Source organism: Muntiacus reevesi, chromosome 1, assembly GCF_963930625.1.
Source record: "Muntiacus reevesi chromosome 1, mMunRee1.1, whole genome shotgun sequence".
Classification (NCBI taxonomy): Eukaryota; Metazoa; Chordata; class Mammalia; order Artiodactyla; family Cervidae; genus Muntiacus; species Muntiacus reevesi.
In genome coordinates, this window is record NC_089249.1 from 162059012 (window position 1) to 162077463 (window position 18452).

Sequence of the window (18452 nt, forward strand, 5' to 3'; positions counted from 1 at the left end):
GCATGCTCAGCTTTTCCCTTCTCCACACCTACCCACAACATCCCTTCCCTGCTCCAGACCCTCTCAGGCATCTAGTTAAAACTCTCTTAGGTGAGGCAGGGAGAACTCCCTGCTTCCTGACATGTAATAGCTGCTTCATAAATGTTGGTGGATAGAACTGAGTTGCATGCAGGCCAAAAGGCTGATGGGAGGGGAAGGGGCTCCATGTGAATTCAGTCTAGGGGTAGGGAGCCTGTGGGTGGTCACCACACCAGAATCAAGTGCCAGGAGTTGATGGGAGCCCCACTCTTCCAGGTTTGCCTGCTGTTGAAACCTGGCAGCCACCCCACAGTAGAGAATACAGGAGCCACGTCTTCACTGTCAGTATTCCTAGTAACTAGGAGAGAGAGGAACAGAGTGGGGAGAGAGGAAAGAAGGGGAGGGGAAAGAGAGACGGGAAGAGGAAAAAGGAATGAAGAAGAAAATAAAGGAAGTTAGCAAAAAAGGAAATCAGAGAGTGAATAAATGGACTAATCAGAACTCAATAGCCTGGATCAACACTGAAAACATAGCCTATAAAATTGGTCAGAAAAGGGCAAATGTGATGGGCCAGCAAGCTCAAAGCAGGTCCTAGCAAGACTCCAAGTCATAGCAGTTGTCACTTAGGCTCTGGGTCTGGAAAGTTAATGTTACCAAGCTCCCCAGACTGAGAAGAGACCAGCAGACCTAGCTTGGTAATGAGCAAAAATGAAGAGCTGGCCTAACTGGGAATCCCAGCTCAGCCATTAAGTCAGGTCATTTAACCCCTCAGAATTTCCTTATCTTCAAAATAGGGATACTGCTACTTTGCAGACTAGTCATGCAGATCAGAAATAACTGGCGCTCAGTAGGTGTTAGATGGCAACTCCTAAGTTTTATTTTTGGCCACGTGGCATGTGAGATTTTAGCTCCCCGGCCAGGATCAAACCCGCAGCCCCTGCAGTGGAAGTATTCTTAAACCACTGTACAGCCAGGAAGCCCCTGGCAACTTCTATTATTAGGAAGCAATTTATACATACAAGTTGGGTGACTATATGTTTAAAATACCTTGTATGAAGATTTTCAAGGAGCAGGAAAATATATATGAAGTAAAAGTGCTTTGTAAACTGAAAAGGACCCTACAAATATCAGGGAATTGTTTGGAAGTCATGTTTTATGGTTAGAAAAAATAAAAGCGCATCTCCTGGGTGGGTGGCAGGATCCCATTGTAGTAGGTCAGGTCATCAGCTGTGCCACTCACATTCTGCCAGCTGTCGACAGATGAAGAAGGCTCCTCACTCTGGAAGAACAGAACCCCAGAGTGGCCAGAGATGGGGGTCTTTTGTATTTGTTGGAGGAAATCTGGGTGAACTCTATAAACTTTAATGCAGAAAACACTGAAAACTTGCCACATGGAGCCAGGCCTTCAGAAGGTCAGGAAGCCATGCCTGACCTCTACCAAGCTGTCCCAACCTTAGGAACTAAACTGCTGCTACTAAGGGCAAAGACTCTCTCTCTATGTTCACCTTGTCCCACCCCTCAGCCCCTATTCCAAGTTACAGTCGTATTTCCTAGGCACAGAATAACGTCAATCTATTATCAATCTAAAGTTGAAAAGGTTCTTATGCTTGGCACTGACATCCCACAGAGCAAAGGGTCCAGGGCTGTCTCAAGAGGCCACGCTAGCTCCCACTTCTAGGAAATCACCTCATCCCAGGCCAGCTCCCAAAGTGGCTCCTCCTTCAGAATCCAACAGGGTGAATGTAGTGAAAGAGCATCCGCTCAGAAGCAAGGGAGACCCAGGTCTGCGCCCTGGCTCTACCAACATACCCATAATGTGATTCACAGCAAGCGATTTCGCCCTTCCTCACTGGTCTCCTCAGCGCACTCCCCTGCAGGCTGCTGCAACTAAATAAAGAATGGGAATGTGACCTGCAGGATCTAGGGCACACAGCAGATGCTCAATTAATACTACTTCCCCTCTCTCCCCTTCCTCCTCACAGACCTCAGTCAGCGGCTTCCTTTTGCTTTTCAGAAGTCACCCATTCTTTCTTGAAATTCAACTCCCTTCCAAAGTAGTGGCAGTGTGACCATCTCTCCACCTCTTTGATGCCCCCAAATAAGTACACAGGTCCTTTTCATTAAAGGGTTTTACTGCTATTCCTGGGGAAACAGATGCACACTGGGCTGGGGATGATGAGTCACAACAAACATGAGGGAATGTGAAGGTCCCTGGATCATGGCTCCTTGAGGGTTTCCCTTTCATTCCTAAAGCAGGGCCTCAGACCTCTTTTCCAGGCCTGGGAAGCCCCTTCCTCCCTGTCTGATTGAGGCACCACTAGTGGGTGGAATTAGTGGACCCCTGCAGTGCGCCCTAAGCTCAAGCAGTCCATATACAATACAGAGGCCCTCCAGACAGTGATGCTTATCTCACAGGTACTTCCTTAAAGGCCAGGGGACGGTCACCCTAATGATATGAGCAAGTACTAAGCCTACCCTATTTCTCTTTCACCCCAAGGAGATGAAACTAAGAGAGAGTCCTCTGACTTTCTACCACAAGAAATTGGCCTGGAAAAATGTAAAGATTTTTACTCAGAGTCCCTTCTCTGACTTCCTGGAGATCCTGGCTTCAGAGGCAACAGAAAAACCATTCTCCAAAGTGGGAGAAGGGCTTGAGGTCAAGGGGGCAGCAGCAGATCCTAAAGATCTTTCTACGCTAGACTGGGACCCCTTGCCCTGTCCTCTCTCCCTCGCCCGCTTCAGCTGGACTCTTTCCCGGCCGGCTCTCCCCGGTGTGTTTTCTGGTGGCGGATGAGGTTGGAGCTGCGGGAGAAGTGCTTCCCGCACACGGTGCACCGGTAGGGCTTCTCGCCCCTGTGGGTCCGCTGGTGCGCCCCGAAGTTGGAGATGTCGCTGAAGGTCCGCCCGCACTCGGCGCACTCGTAGGGCCGCTCGCCCGTGTGGGTGCGGTGGTGCACGCCGAAGCTGGAGCTGTTGCTGAAGCTCTTCCCGCACTCGCAGCAGATGTAGGGCGCGGGCTCCAGGTGGGTCCGGTAGTGCACGGCCAGCGCTGAGCTCTGGCCGAAGCTCTTGCCACAGAGGTCGCAGCGGAAGGGCCGCCGGCCCAGGTGGTCCTGCTGGTGCGTGGTGAGGTCCGCGTGCCGCCGGAAGCTCTGCTCGCAGTTGGGGCACTTGTAGTGCTTCTCCTCCAGGTGGATGCGCTCGTGGCGGATCCGGTTGGAGCTTCTGGAGAAGCTCTTACCACACTCGGAACACTGGTAAGGCTTCTCGCCCGTGTGGATGCGCTGGTGTGTCCTCAGATTGGAGGTGTTGTTGAAGGTTTTGCCGCACTGGACACATACAAAGGGCTTCTCATCCACCTCGGGCCTCCGAGGAACAGAGAGGTCCTCCGGCTCTGCAGCAGAGACAGCGACTTCCTGCGTGGGCTCTTCTGGACCGGGCCCTTGTGGACCCTCTGACGGGCTTGCTTGCCCAGGCTCTTTGTCCCCATCCGGGATCTCGGAGTCATCCACTCTCCACGGCTTATTACCCCGTTCCCCTTCCTCGGGCAGGTGCTGTTCTGGGCTCTGCTCCTTCTCACTGCCCATCTCTGAACCCTGAGAATGAACACAAATGGCCAACGCCTTTATTCCATGGGTCAGGCCAGCCCCCAGGGAATCTTCTATCCTGGTTTGATTCTGTCCCAGTACATGATCCCTACAGAAAGAACCATTTCATTCCATTAACTGGAATACTTGGAAGAATGCCTTTACTAACTTTAAAGTGACAAACCTCCACAGATAAGTAAAGTTACCCACCACAGCAAAAAGAAGGCCCCCAGTTTTGTCCATCCCCAAAAGATCTGTGAAATTTGCATAATGTCACTTATCTTGCTGCTAAGTCATTTCAGTCGTGTCCAACCCTGTGCAATCCCATAGATGGCAGCCCACCAAGCTCCCCTGTCCCTGGGATTCTCCAGGCAAGAATACTGGAGTGGGCTGCCATTTCCTTCTCCAATGCATGCATGCATGCTAAGTCACTTATCTTACTACCACACTAAACCATGACAGTCTAGACTCTAATTCACCTGCAAGTACAAGAGCGTCCATTAGGGGGTGAGTTTGATTTTTCTGCCTAAATGTAAGTTAACTGAAATTCCCATTCTGTTTAATCTTTTCTGGAAAAACCTTCCTTACAAGTATCCCTCTATCTGCTTGCTTTCAAAATGAAAATAACAGTAACCTCTAATTCCTACTCACTCACAAGGCCCAGCTCTGAATCCTCTTAAGTGTTCCACCACCCTTCCCTTCCCCACATCTCACCATAGTCTAACAAATAAAGGGTAACATCTGGGTCCTCCAAGATCCACTGCAGAGCCTACACTGTGTCTGTTCTGATTGGGCAGTACCCACTTCCACCCACACACCCCACAGAGCAGTGCCTAAACACACAGTCTCATACCACACACAGAGTCATACTCACCAAACACACAGTCATATTCAAACACAGTCACTCTTACAACACACATACACAGCCACACATGTACCAATCACACATACACAGCCCTCCCATACATAGAACCAATACATGGCTACACAACCACACATCATACACACACCCAGCTATACTCTCACACCACACAGTCTCACAGGCACACACTCCCCCGTGCCCCACCTCCGGCCCCCACACACGGTGCCCAGCACAGGGCCTATTTGTGCATACATCAGTAGATGCTTGCTAAGCTGCACAGACTCCTTTTGAGTTCCTACAGACAAGGACGGCAAATGAGGGGGAGAAAGTACTGATAAGAGGAGAGTGGTGTTTCCTCTGAACCTTGAGGAAATAATGGCATTTCAAAAGGCAGAGTAGACTGGTGGAAATACTTTAGAGTGACATGAACAAGGTGATGAGGGAGGGAAGTCCAGGCTATGATGGGACACTGATGACAGTGAATGAAAGATTGGCAATTCTTCAACCTTTGTGGAAAACAACAACAAAGAATAATGGAAGGGACACCAACTACATTTAGGGCTGGATCCCAATGGTGACATATTACTGTCTTTACAACTCTGCAAATTACTCAATCACTCTGAGCCTCAACTCCTGTATCACTAAAATTGTGATACCAACTGACACAGCCGGACTGTGACAGGAAATGCCTATCAAATGCTCAGTGTAAAGTGTGGCATGTACTGGTCATTCAGTACATGACAGCTGCGATTAACTGCTGAAGACACTATATGCTAGCCCTGTAAAGAAGGCAAGGATGAAAAAGAGTCCTTACGTGATCTTGTTAGAAAAGGAAAACATTCAATTTAAAAATGGTACTGTATATAATCTAAAATGTGAAATATGGACAGTACGTTAAACCTTTAAGGAGTGGGGTGGGGGGGTGGTCAGTAAACTTTTTCTGTAAAGGACCAGGGAGTATATACTTAGTAAATATTTGGGGCCACAGGATCTCTGCTGCAACTACTCAACTGTGCCGTTCTATCATAAAAGCAGACATAGAAAATCCATAAGTGATTGGGTGTGGCTGTATCCTAACAAAACTTCATTTTAAACAAAAGAAAGCAAACTATAATCTACCAATCTCTGTTAAGAGTGTTTTTGTTTTTTGTTTTCAAGAATCTAGGTAAGTAATGTTTAAAAAAAAAAAAAAAGGCTGCTTCACTTCCAAAACTGCAAAAATAAATAAATAAATAAATAAACAAGAAACTATTCCTTGATACTTAGTCACTGTCTCCTGACCATCCCTTTAAAAATCACAACCCCTCCAAAACAAAAAGTTAAAAATAAAAATTATAACCCCTTCCCCCACACTCAGTTCCCCCTTGCCCCATAGCACTTCTCACCTTCTAATGATCTGTTCTTTATGTCTGTTATTTAGTATAGGCCTGCCCCTGCAAAACATGAGTCCCATTAGGGCCAGGTTCTTTGCTTTATTCATTAATGTAAACCAAACTCCTAGAGCAGTGGCTGTCAAACATAGATCCTTAATAAATATTTGCTAAATAAACTGAATGAAGACCAGGCCTGTCTCCACAACCCATTTCATGCTTACTTGTGTCTATTCTCACCCACGATTCCTTAGCAATCTCTTAATTTCTGCCCACTTCCTCCTTAATGCATTCACAGGATCTTGTACTGGCTTTTAAGGTGTTTTGCAATTATCTGCTTACATGTCTGTTCCCACTATCAGTTTATAAGCAATTTGTGGACAGGGACTGGTTTGGTAATGTCTCCAGCACAAGGCCTGGTGCTCAAAATTTTTTAAGTATGAGTGAATGGTTATGATCTTAATTTACCTCTCACTCCTGCCCATCCCACCTAGGGCTCCAATATCTCTCTTTATGCAATGAGTTACAAAGCCTCCACTCACTACTGATCCTACTATACTGAGAATCCACAATATACCAAGCTCCGACTCTTCCCAGACCTGAATACTGGACTGAATAAGATTTAAGACTATAGTCACCACCCTAAAAGACTTTACGGTACAGTGCAGCGTCATGGGCCACCAACTCCAGAAACTGTCATACAAGTGTAGAAGGTTAAGTTCCAGGCGAAGCAAGAAACTTGTAATTTGCCCAAGGGCATACAGCAAATGAGTGGCAGAACTGGGAGCCATGCCCATCGCTCCAAAGTCAGAGCTTTTAAGCGCTACACCAGTAATAAATACAGTCCCATGGAAATTCTGATGACACAGGCATATCTCCCTGAAGAGTTCAGGGATAAGCAGCTTCATGGAAAAGCTAGTCTTTTAGTCAGGACTTGCAGGATGTGTGAGCAAAACTGGAACTGACAGAGATGGGGAACCCACCATCTAAGAAGACAGTGCCAGGTAAAGAGCATTTCCATATCACATTTCAGAGATTTGGTGAGAAAGGGACTCATGGCGCTTGTCTTCGCGGGAGGTTCAGAGGTACAGGCAGGACCACAGGTGGAAGGGACTGAGACGGTGGAAAAGGAGTCAGGTCTAACAAGAGTCAAGAAGATGGGGCTGGTGATCAGAGATGTTGAAGGCCAAGGGCCTGGGTTAGAGGGACGGGACCAAGCTGGAAAGCGGTCTGAAGGGCCTTTAGTTAGGGTCAAGTCGAGGCTTGGAGGGAGGAAGGAAAGAGGGGAGCTTGGAAATATCAGGAGAAATGTGTGAAAGAACTGCGAACTGAAGAAGGGAGGTGGATAAGGAGACAGAGAGAGAAGAGGACCAAAAGAGTCAGAGGGTCCGAGGAGACTGGTCAGGGTGGGAACCCGACCCAAGAGGTTGGGTTGTGTGCAGCCGGGCGGAGTCTGAGGTACGAGCGTTCTAGAGGAGCTAGGTTCAGAGCTGCCGGGCGGGGTTGGGGCCGGAGGGGTGGGAGAGAAGGAGAAGCTGACGCCAAAGATATGGTCAGTGGTAGCGGGACTGGGTACTCAAAGGCCAACAGAAGGGCGGGAAGGCAGGGGCTTGGGGCCAGAGGCTGGCCGGGCAGGCCGGGGGAAGGGGCCAGGAGTTGGGACGAGGGAACACAGGGCCCCGTTTGCTCCCCAGTGGGTCCGCGGAACAAAGCCACAACCCCGGCTGCCCGGTGAGAGGAAAGGAACTAAGCTGAGAGCTCCCCGCGAAGCCACTAGCGCCTAGCCACCGCGGCCTCCGGCCCGACCCCAACCCACCTAGTTCCAGTGTCTCCCGGTCAGGAACAGCACCGCCTCGCTGAGCCGGGGGGAGGAGCCGGAACCGGAACCCGGGAAGGATCCGCCCTACCTCTTCAGGATTGGTTCCTGAGGATTCCCTTTCCTTTTTACTGGCTATACTGGCTGCCACAACGCAAGAATCCCTGGTGTGGCCTGCTGGGAGTTGTAGTCCTGTGGAAGATAATAGGCTCGGAGAAGAAATTTGAGAAGTTTAGAATTTAGTGGTGGAAACTGGATTCCCTGTAAGGTCGAGGGCTTCCTGCTGCGCTCCGGCGTTTAAAGCCCAAAGTGCGGGCCACCAGTGTGGGAAGTAGTAGACTATGTAGCGCTAACCTACATGATCTAGGGGTCACGAATTCAGAGTTTCTTCTTCACTCTAAATTTGCCACCCTTGGCGATTCTGTAGACATCCCCCGAATCCAGAATCCCGTGCCCAACTGGAGATTTATAATTTAAAGTCAAAGGATTTGGAAACTGGAAGGGAATCTATTTATTTATAATGAATTATAGTTGATTTACAATATTGTGTTAGTTTCAGGTGTATAACATTGTGATGAGGGGTAGTTGTTGTTTACTGATTATATTCCATTATAGGTTATTTCAAGATATTGTGTGTAATTGCCTGTGAGATACAGTAAATACTTGTTGCTTATCTATTTTATGGATTCTAGTTTATATCTGCTAATTCAGTAGTCCTAATTTATGCCTCCCCCTGAAAGGGAGTTGAAAGATCAACTAATCCAATACCTTTGTCGGAGAAGCTAAACATTCCCTGGCCAAGGAACCACCTCCAGTTTCCTGAAGTCGCTGCACAGGGATTTTTCTGAGTGCTACTTAGTGAAACTTGACTTTTGTTCATCAATTCAGACACAACAAGACCACTATCCAGGATTAAGATTTTTTTTTTCAGGTTTAATTTTTTAAAAATCTAATCAAATATGTAGGCTAAAATTCTACAAGCCTCTCACATTTTCAAGAATATTTCAGTGCAAAGAGAAAAAAGAGTATTGTCTTCAGAGATAGATACACTAGATTTATAATCCCAGTTCTACCACCTTATTTCCTTCCCCTATAAAATCCCTGGCTGAATTACTGTAAGAATTAAATAAGTTAACATATGTAATACTTCTGCCACCACAAATGTCAGTTCTGTTTCCTGTTGGTAAGTTTTCTTGGGTGCAGTCAGTGTGAACAATGTGAATCAGTTATAAGACTGGGATAGTCGCAAAAGTATGTTTGAAACTAAATACGGATGAGTGAAATATAAATTCCCAACATACACTATGACTTTATAAATGGATATAAATGAAATACTGAGAAGGCAGACTCAGAAATAAAACTGTGGCTTTATTTTTAACTGGTTAAACTCACCTGGGTGGAATCAAGGCTCTTCAAAAGCAGTCCTGTAATGTGCTTTTTGCTTACCAGCCCAAAGCCTTTCCCCACAGCTTCTCATTCCCCATGAAAATAGGAGCATGCCAAATGACAAATACCAAGCTTTTATTTAAGGACTGTACAAAAGCAAACAAAAAATTCCTCCCTGAGTCTCAGAGGGGATTCAAAAGGATCAGTGTAACACACGGCCTCACCCACAGCTGACTTTTCAAGGCCACACACAGCTGGGCTACTCTGTATGAAGCCTTGCTTCCTATCTTCCTGAGGGTGATCCTTAGGTTTTTCAAAATTAAGATTACGGCTACCATGTTTAAAGTCCCCATACCTGGTTATCACCAAGTTAGCTTTGAAAACATTCTCTAGTGGCTCAAATGGTAAAGAATCTGCCTTCACTGCAGGTGATCTAGGTTCCATCCCTGGGTTAGGAAGATTTCCTGGAGGAGGTCATAGCAACCCACTCTAGTATTCTTGCCCGGAGAATCCCCATGGACAGAGGAGTCTGGTAGGCTGCAGTCTATAGGGCTGCAAGAGTTGGACACAACTGAGTGACTTAACAAGCACACATATTATTTCCACATGTCATCAAACTATACTGTAGATAGCATCAAAGAAATAGAAAACAGTGACTTTCTTTTTTTAAATCCCTCTGGTCCTCTGCCCTATATTCCAGAAGAAAGAAGGAAGAGTATGCGATCCAAAAGAAGTTTACTTTTAAAAAGCAGTCCTTGGGGGTTAGAAGCCTGAACTGAGAAAAGGAGAAAAGTGATTCTTGATGTGATAAATAAGTCAGGACTGGGCATCCTAACTTTATAACTACAAGCCTGAGTGCAGGATGAGGCAGGATGAAGTGCTTTTAAGAAGACCCTTGAGTAGAGAGTCCCTATATCTCAGTGACACACATTCCACACCATCACCTAAACCTAATTTGATTGTTCATTTGGTTTTTAAGAATTCTTGCAGGGCAATGGAAACTTCAAGTTCCCAGAAGTTCTAAAACCGAGCCCTGGGAGAAAGGTGGTTCAAGAGAAACCACAAAGGGGTCTGGGCTGGGGGAAAGGAGAGGAGATGCTCCAGAATCACTGGGCCAGGAGACTGAAATCCAGGGCACCGGGCAAGAGAGTCTGAGAATCAGGTGATGAGGCCCATCCCTAGAAAGAAGGAACCTTGAGCCCCTGAAGGGCTGGGCCAAGGTCAGAGGACAAGGACAGGATCATATCCCTGAGTGGGACGAGCTCTGATGCCTGAGCAGGGAGCAAGAAAGGGTCCACCTGCAGGGCCACATCTCCATTAGCCTGGCCTTTTTCTCCTGTCTTGGGGACAGTTGATTCCTCTGGTTTCTGAAGTTCAGAACAGATAATTAGAGGTGCTGTGTTTTTTCCTCCATCATGAAGGCAAGGTTCAAAGAAAGGGCGGAGGGGGCCGGAGAAACTGTGGGTGAAAGTAAAGATGTGGGACTGGTTGGTCACATTGTAGAAGGAGATGACTCCTGCTTCATAGTCCAGAAAAATCCCCACACACCTTGGGGGCTCTTTCAGGCGGAAGGAGGTCTGCGGGGATGTGAGGGCCTCATACTCATTCCCTTGGTTCTGTCGCAGGAGCCAGTGTCCGTTGGCGGGCGAGGCCGTGACCTTCCCCTTCCTGCTCACTGACTCACTACACACCCCCAGGGCCCATTTGGTCTTGTCTGCCACAGACACCTCCCAGTAGTGACAGCCAGCTACAAAGTACTCGGAGCCCAGGACGCTGACAACGAAGTCAAATCGCTCGGGATTGTCGGGCACGGGCTGCCTTATGTCTCCAAGCTTCACGCACTTGCGGTCCTTAGACAGGATGAGTTTGGGATGCGCTGTGTCTGGGTCCAGGGTCACAGTCACTGCAGAGAGTCACAGAGAGGTGAGGTTTTAGCAAGCTAAATCTCCAGCGACCTCTGAGTAGCTGTGGAGGGCATAATCATCTCTAGGTCTGCAACCATGGTTCCCAAATGTCCTGGAACTAAAAAACAACATGTTGTCCAGTCTCCTACATCTGCTAGTGGATTAAGTAAAAGAGGGAAAAGTTTCTCATCTGTCTGTGAAGCTGCTTTAATCCTTAAGAAATACTGCCTTTGTCTTTGCTGGTCCAAAGTACTCTCACGTATGATAATAAACAAGTTTTGATGTTAGACCCTGTAGCTTAATAGCATATTGGAGCCCCAGCTCTGTCTTACACTAGTTATGTGATACTTGGCTTGTTGTTCATCTCTAAGCCTTCATCTGTAAAGTGGGAATAATAGCAGCACTGATGTTGGAGAGCTATTGTGCAGATTTGATGAGCTAATGCACTAGATAATGCGTGTGTGATGCTCATTTTCTTAACTAAAATTATTGCCTATAGTCATCATCTTAAAATGTTAATGTAGAGAGATAACTTTCTTAAAATTATGGATTATAAGGGTGACAATGAATCTCCTTCCATCCCCAAGTCAAAAAACAGGCTCATTTTGGAGAGTTAAATCCACAAAATGCACACTCAGTCAAGTAGTGGGAATGAATCAGACTGGAGAGCGAAAAGGGTTTGTGAGTTCCCAGAATGTCAATCTAGTTGACCCAGTGTTTTCTCAATGGGCCGACTCATGGATTCTATTGTTCCTGCCTAAACGAAACCCTTCTGAATGGAAAGGGGATGAGCATCTTGGAAAACGCAGGAAGGGCAGCAAAGCAGTGAAAATAACAGGTCTCATTCAAACAGCAACAAAAAATGTGATCTAGGAAAAAAATTGAAGAGATGTGCAAATCTTTTCAAATAAAACTATGAAACCTTTTTGTAGTCTACATTACTGGGGCTTCTGCCCGACTCACTCTCTTCTCTGAGAATCACCACTCTCCAAGATGATCTGCAGAGAAAGAAGGATGAGGCAGATGCGTGGAAAGAGACAGGAGCTGTCCAATAGTGGGAAAGGAAGGACTGCTCAACCTGAAAGCACAGGAGAGAGTACACAGGGAAAGACGACTGGATTTGACTACAGAAAAATGAAACACCCATGCTTCAAAAGGAATACACGGAGGAAACTAACATGCAAATGAAAACTCAGAAACATGCTGTGTGAAAAATACAACCAAGGGTTAATATAGCAAAAAGTCCCCACAAACTGAAAAGTAGCCAGAATAGGACAGGAGCAGACAAGTCACAGGGATAAAATACAAATAACCAACAAACTTAAGAAAAATCTCAAAAATCATAGAATACCCTTAAGAGGAGTAAACCAAATATTTATCAGTGTTTTAAAAGAAAGGAGATTTTCTAAATCTAAATTTGATCCTCCCAAAAGAAAAGATTTTCAAAGTTTGATTAACAGATACACAGATTAGACTTAAAATTTGTTAAAATTACAGTCTGCCTTCTAAAGAAACAGAGTCATGGGCTCTCAACTGTGGATACATCTGACGGGTGTACCTTACCAAAGTGCAGCCGGGCCCTTCTCCAGCCTGAAAACAGAAAAAAAGGCATTGTTAAAGTGATGGAGAAATAAATGGAGACTTCCTGATACAGGGTAGGGGTGAGGAATGGTGGAAGGATGAGGGGGTGCTGGATGGGGAAAGTGCATCTCACCTGAGTTTGCTGCAGCTCTTTTTAACTCTACAAAAGAAGAAACACAGAGAATGAGTTTTCATTGGAAACGGAATCAACAGAAAAGAAGATGTTATGGAAGTTATAAGAGCAGGGGTACTTACTCAGTTCTCTCCGGAGTTTCTCTAGAGAATAAAAACAATTTGACAAATCAGAATGAGGGCTTCTACATGCCTGTGATGCTCCAGTCCCATCCCAACCACACTCCCAGAGCAGATCCTTCCCCCATGACAGTGTTTCAACAGCAATGACTCCCAGCCCAGGTCCCCAGCGATAATGCAGAGGGTCAACAAGTTCCTATGGAAGCCAAAATGACCTGCAGACTGAACGTACAACACATCTCACATAAATGTATGCAATGTTGTGGAAGAAAAATAAAATATAGATTCATTTAAAACTGTTATTGAATTTCCATTAGATTTTCTAATGCATATTTCTCAGTGTGAAATCATATAGATACATCACATATTTGAGGATTTGGGGTAGTTGTTGTTATAACGAGGTTCTCAAACATGAAAGGGTAAAGAAGCACTGCTCCTCATATATTCAGTTGAATGAGGATCCATCTACCTTGGATTCCACCTAGCCGAATGTCATGCCTGAGTGATAGAAGTGTCTTCCTGATGACTTCACCTGTAGGAGGTACCTCTCTTCTTGCTAAAACATGTCCTTTTTAGAGACCAGATAACAATTGTGCAGGAAACAGGAGCAGGGAATATTTAAGAAAAAAAAAAAAGAGGCCTTTATGAAGCCAAAAATTTCCCAACCCATATGCTTTAGGTACCCTTGTCCCCTCTCTTCTGCCCCAGGAGGTGAATCTGGGGCTCTCATCCTAAAACAAAGATGTCTGCAGAAGGTTTGGAGCACAGATGAGAAGCAGAACTTACTGAGAGCTTTATGGAGTCGTCCTAGAAAACAAAGAAGCACAAGTGAGCAGGAGGGCTCATCACGCCACCCCCCCCACCCATGGTGGAAAGGATGATGACGATCCCATCAGCCCCAGTCCAGTCACATCTCCCTACGGGGAAATTCACTGGTGCCGGTGCCACTTTCAGGATGACCTGGACTACCCTGACTCTGGTTCCTCTTCCCTTCCCTTTGTCTGTCTGGTTTCCTTTCCACTGTCTGTATGAATTTTTCCATATGTTTGTAACGTGTGTCCATGACTGTATGCCTTGCTGCTCTTTTATAACTGTTGGGCTTCCCTGGTGGCTCAGATGGTAAGGAATCTGCCTGGAATGCAGGAGACCTGGGTTCGATCCATGGGTCAGGAAGATCCCCTGGAGAAGGGAATGGCTACCCATTCCAGTATTCTTTCCTGGCAAATTCCTTGGACAGATGACCCTGGTGGGCCAGAGTCCATGGAGTTACAAAGAGTCAGACATGACTGAACATGTACCGCATTATGCTATGCCATAGTATCTATGGTGTAAAACTAGCTGAAGACCCACTGTTCACTTACTGACATGTTCTATGACTCTCCACAGTAGCCCTCCCTGAAGAACTGACCCCAGGAGGTCTGGGACATGTGCATTTGCTTCTGTGCTTTGGGGGAGTACCTTCAGCTTTTCTGGAAGGTGGTCTGCCTACTTTCCCCCTCAGCACTGGCCCCACCACAGAGTTGAAGTTATCCACCTGAGTTTACTGTCAGGCCCTGTGCTAACGGCTGGGTATGCATTAGGTGCTAGGCATTGGGTCAATGAAGCTGAGTATGACAGATAACAATGAGACGTTATTTTACAATTTCCACTACCAACATCCTCCATTTATTGTGTCCTGTTCTTATGATGTAGGTCCTGAATCCTCTCAACAATGTGAGGTGCATATAATGATTATTCCCATTTTACAGAGTGGTGGCCTGAGACTCAGAGGGACATGGAAATTTGTCCAGATTATCCAGTTAGTAAGTGGCCAAGGAGGCAGGATTCACATGCAAGTCTGTCTGACTGCTAGCTGGAGGCTTTCATACAACCCCACACTGTCCCTTCCCTTCTAGGACAGGATGGTCATTGCATCCTTGAGGCTGCATCCCACGCTTTAACCAGTCTGGAGGAGATGAGAGGGGGGGAAAGGAGGAGATGCTGAAATCATTGCATGTGGAGTCATTTCTGAGCTAGAAGACAATGATATGTCTTCCCAGGTAGACTTTCAAAGGGCAGAGTCCCACTTGCTTTTTGAACTCAGGGTTCTATCTTTTATCCTCAGTGGCCCAGAGGCCACATTTGAAGACAAAATGGTAATAAGAGAAAGGTTTCAGGAATTGTAGCAGGAGGGTTTTTTTTTTTTTTAAGTTGTCTTCATTAATATTGAAAACAATCAGGTGAGAGGGTTTATCATCACAATTTTACAGATGAGGAAACCAAATCTCAGAGTAGTAGTGACTTAACCCAGGCCTGTAAGTGGCAGATCTGAACCAGATGCTGCTGACTCCAGCACCTATGATCCTCCCACTGTCAATGCACCATCTCTATCAATGCAAAGTTTGTATGGATCCTTGAGATTCTCATACATCCTGTAATACCTTTTAAAAAAAAAACAAAACTGGGACCTATACCACACAGCCTGCAGCATCTTAGTTCCCCAACCAAAGATCAAATCTGTGCCCCCTGCATTGGAAGTGCAGATTCTTAACCACTGGACCATAAGGGAAGTCCCCCATAATACCATTTTAATATATTTTTACATAGTATATAAGTCTTCTTTTTAGGTGATTGGTGGAAAAGCCAATGAATGGACCAATGAATTCTGTCCACAGAATTCTATGGGTGAGGAGTCCCCTCACCCATAGCTACCAACCCTTGATACTGGAAAGCAAAATCCAGTAATACTAACAGAGGAGATATGTGTGGGGAGTGTGTGCGTGTATATACACATACACACATGTATATTGTACATTTAACAAGTGACTGTCAGCGTTTATGTAGAAGGAGAAAAAGCATGCTATCTGTTCCCTACCCCTTATGCTATACATATAATTACCTTTTTCTTTTGCATGGTCTGAGAGAAGATTTTCTAGAGGGAGGAAAGTAAAAGAAAATGAGATTCTGTGCCATTTTCTTGAGGATCCCTGCTTCTAACAGAGTTTATGGGCTCTTGAACATATGCTCCTCTATCTCCACCTCCTCCCCCCCTTATCCGGGCCCTCATCACTTCTCATCAGGATGCCAGAAAGAGTGGCCCAAACTGCCCTCACATTCTCTCTCCTCCCTCTGGTCTCCTCTCAACACAGCAGCCAAACAGAGCTTTCTGGAAGCGTAATTCTGGTCGGGATATCCTATTCACAGCTTCACCACTGCTTCACGGAGAAAACTGAAGGCCTTCATGTGATCCCCAAGGCCTCACCTGCTGGTCCCTGCCTCCCTCTGCAGCATCATCTGCTGCCCCCTTTCCCCTCATTCAGGCACCATGTCAGTTTCTCAAGCTCTTCTGCTGTGGGTGGTTTTCTGTTCTCTCTTCCCCCATGTCAATCCATCCTCCAGGTCAAACATCACTTCCTTTGGAAAGTCCTCTTCTCTCCCTGAAGTCTGGTTAGTTTCACCTGGTCACCACCTCTCCAGGCTTCAGAACGTCCACCTGTGGCATTTGTCTCACCATTAAATTCATGTGTACAAGACTTCCCTGGTAGCTCAGGCGGTAAATTCACGTGTACCTCTCTGACTGGATCAAAGCTTCCAAGAAGGCAAAGATTATGTCCACTTTCACTCACCATTGTGTCACAAGTATCACCACTTAGTAGAGAATTATCAATTACTTGTTGAATGAATAAACCTGTCCCCTGTGTTAGACCTACATGACTCTCCCAGATTCAGATCAAGCCATGAGTTCACAGACAACATCAACAGACATTGGAAGGCAAGATATTACAAGAAAGAGTCATCAGAAAGTGGAAATGACGGGTTCTGATCCCCCGCCTCACCGCTGTCACCACCAAGGACAGCAGATGCTGGGATCTGCAGGTCCAGAATTTAGATTAGTGCGTCCTGGGGACACAAAAATGAACAAAATGGAGAAACATCTCCACCCAGCCCAGGACACTTACCTACCTCCAGTGCATGTTCATAGAGAAGCCTCTCTGGAAGGGAGAGAGAAATGTCAGCTTAAGGAAGGGTCTTTTCTTTTTTTTTTTTTTTTCCCTAAGGAAGGCCCTTTTCTAACACCCACTCCAGTATTCTTGCCTGGAGAATCCCAGGGATGGAGGAGCCTGGTGGGCTGCCGTCTATGGGGTCGCACAGAGTCGGACACGACTGAAGCGAGTTAGCAGCAGCGGCAGCTTTTCTAACAAGCAGAGCCGTCCACAGGCGACCTGAGCAGGATTTTGCTCCCTGTCACTATGAGTGTGTGACCGTTAGAAAGGATTAGAGGGTCTTCAAACCATCAGATGCAGAAAGGAGTGCTGGATTATGTGACTTTCAAGATCCTTGGCAACCCTGAGAGCCATGAAATGCAACCCTATTAAGGGTTTCATCCAATGGATGCAACTGGAGTTCTTAATTAATGAGAAGATTGGCATGATGTGTTCTGTGCTAATTTCCCTAAAGATGAGAATTCCCAGCCCCGCCCAGGAGCTTCCTATTGATCCTCTCTGCAATGTGGTCTCCGAGAGCATGGCTTTACCGGTGTTCTCCCAGACAACCTATGCATAACTGTTAGATCCAGCGTTTCCCCAGAGAGTCTGCAGTAGTATTTCCTGCCGGTCTGGGCTCCCTTACCAGTCAATTACCTTTTGACCTTCTTTGCTTCCAGATGATGTAAACGCCCACCATGATGAAAATCCCCAGGACAGGTAGGATCACAGCAAGAGCCACCACCGATGGCGAGAAGCTCCCTGGAGATTCGGCTGAAAGAGAAAGCACCTGTGACCGCCCACTGGGAGCTTCTCCCATGCCGGGGCCCCACTTTGAATGGCAGGTGTCTCGGGCACATCCCAACAGCCTCTGTCGCCTCAAGAGACACCTGAAGCCAAGATGGTGAGGGTCTCTGCTTCTCTCAGCAACTCAAAGCCCGGCTGACCGAGGGATGACTTTAAAGTGAGATGTTTATCTCTCAGGATTGGTTTCAGTGACCCTGCCTGAAGACAATGAGTCATACTCAACAATTTGGACTTCCCTGATGGTCCAGTGGTTAAGAATCCTCCTGCCAATGCAGAGGACACAGGTTCGATCCCTGTTCCAGGAAGATTCCACAGGCCATAGGACAGCTAAGCCGGTGCACCACAACTACAGAGCTAATACTCAGAAACCACTGAAGCCCACGTACTCTAGAGCCTGTGCTCCGCAACAGCAGAAGCCACCGCAACGAAAAGCCCGAGCACCAAAACTAGAGAGCAGCCTCTGCTCACCACAACTAGAGAAAGCTGATGGGCCGCAAGGAAGACCCAGCACAGGCAATAATAAAGTAAATGTAAAAAACTCAGCATCTAGGGACTTCCGTGGTGGTCCAGTGGATAAGACTCTGTGCGTCCAATGCAGGGGCATGGGGTCAATTCCTCATTTGGGAGCTAAGATCTCACATGTTGTGCAGCATGGTCAAATAAATTAAATTAAATTTAAAAAGAATAAAAGGCATAAGACAAGACAAAAAACAAAACAAAACAAAACTCAGCACCTAAACCACAATCTCACCCTACCCTATATGGAAAAACTACCTAGAGAGTTTGGAGAACTGGAGGTGCACCCTCAGGAATCCCCTATCATCTTGTGAGCACCCACCTGCTTCCCTTTTAAATCCTCATTCCGGGATAGAACAGAGTCAGTAACCTCTTTGCCCTGAGTCTTACT

The 18452-nt window shown here is 46.4% G+C and overlaps 2 protein-coding genes across 4 annotated transcripts; both read right to left on the bottom strand.

Moving 5' to 3' along the window:
• Window positions 1–872: 872 nt before the first annotated feature.
• ZNF691 (zinc finger protein 691) lies at window positions 873–7708 on the bottom strand. Of its 3 annotated transcripts, none has more exons than XM_065914865.1 (2): window positions 7654–7708; window positions 873–3614 (listed from the first exon to the last, which is right to left on the bottom strand). In XM_065914865.1, the coding sequence occupies exon 2, from the start codon at window positions 3603–3605 to the stop codon at window positions 2757–2759; it is 849 nt and encodes a 282-aa protein (XP_065770937.1). In that variant the 5' UTR covers window positions 3606–3614; window positions 7654–7708; the 3' UTR covers window positions 873–2756. The 3 variants fall into 3 exon arrangements, with proteins under 3 accessions (XP_065770937.1, XP_065770930.1, XP_065770947.1); XM_065914858.1 differs by having other exon boundaries at window positions 873–3714; window positions 7654–7683; XM_065914875.1 differs by lacking the exon at window positions 7654–7708 and adding an exon at window positions 5853–5900.
• A 2509-nt stretch (window positions 7709–10217) lies between these two features.
• On the bottom strand, window positions 10218–17558 carry ERMAP (erythroblast membrane associated protein (Scianna blood group)). Its single transcript, XM_065912737.1, has 8 exons — window positions 17396–17558; window positions 16715–16747; window positions 15655–15687; window positions 13563–13583; window positions 12780–12800; window positions 12658–12684; window positions 12507–12533; window positions 10218–10942 (listed from the first exon to the last, which is right to left on the bottom strand). The coding sequence occupies exons 1-8, from the start codon at window positions 17556–17558 to the stop codon at window positions 10218–10220; spliced, it is 1050 nt and encodes a 349-aa protein (XP_065768809.1).
• Between the last annotated feature and the right edge of the window lie 894 nt (window positions 17559–18452).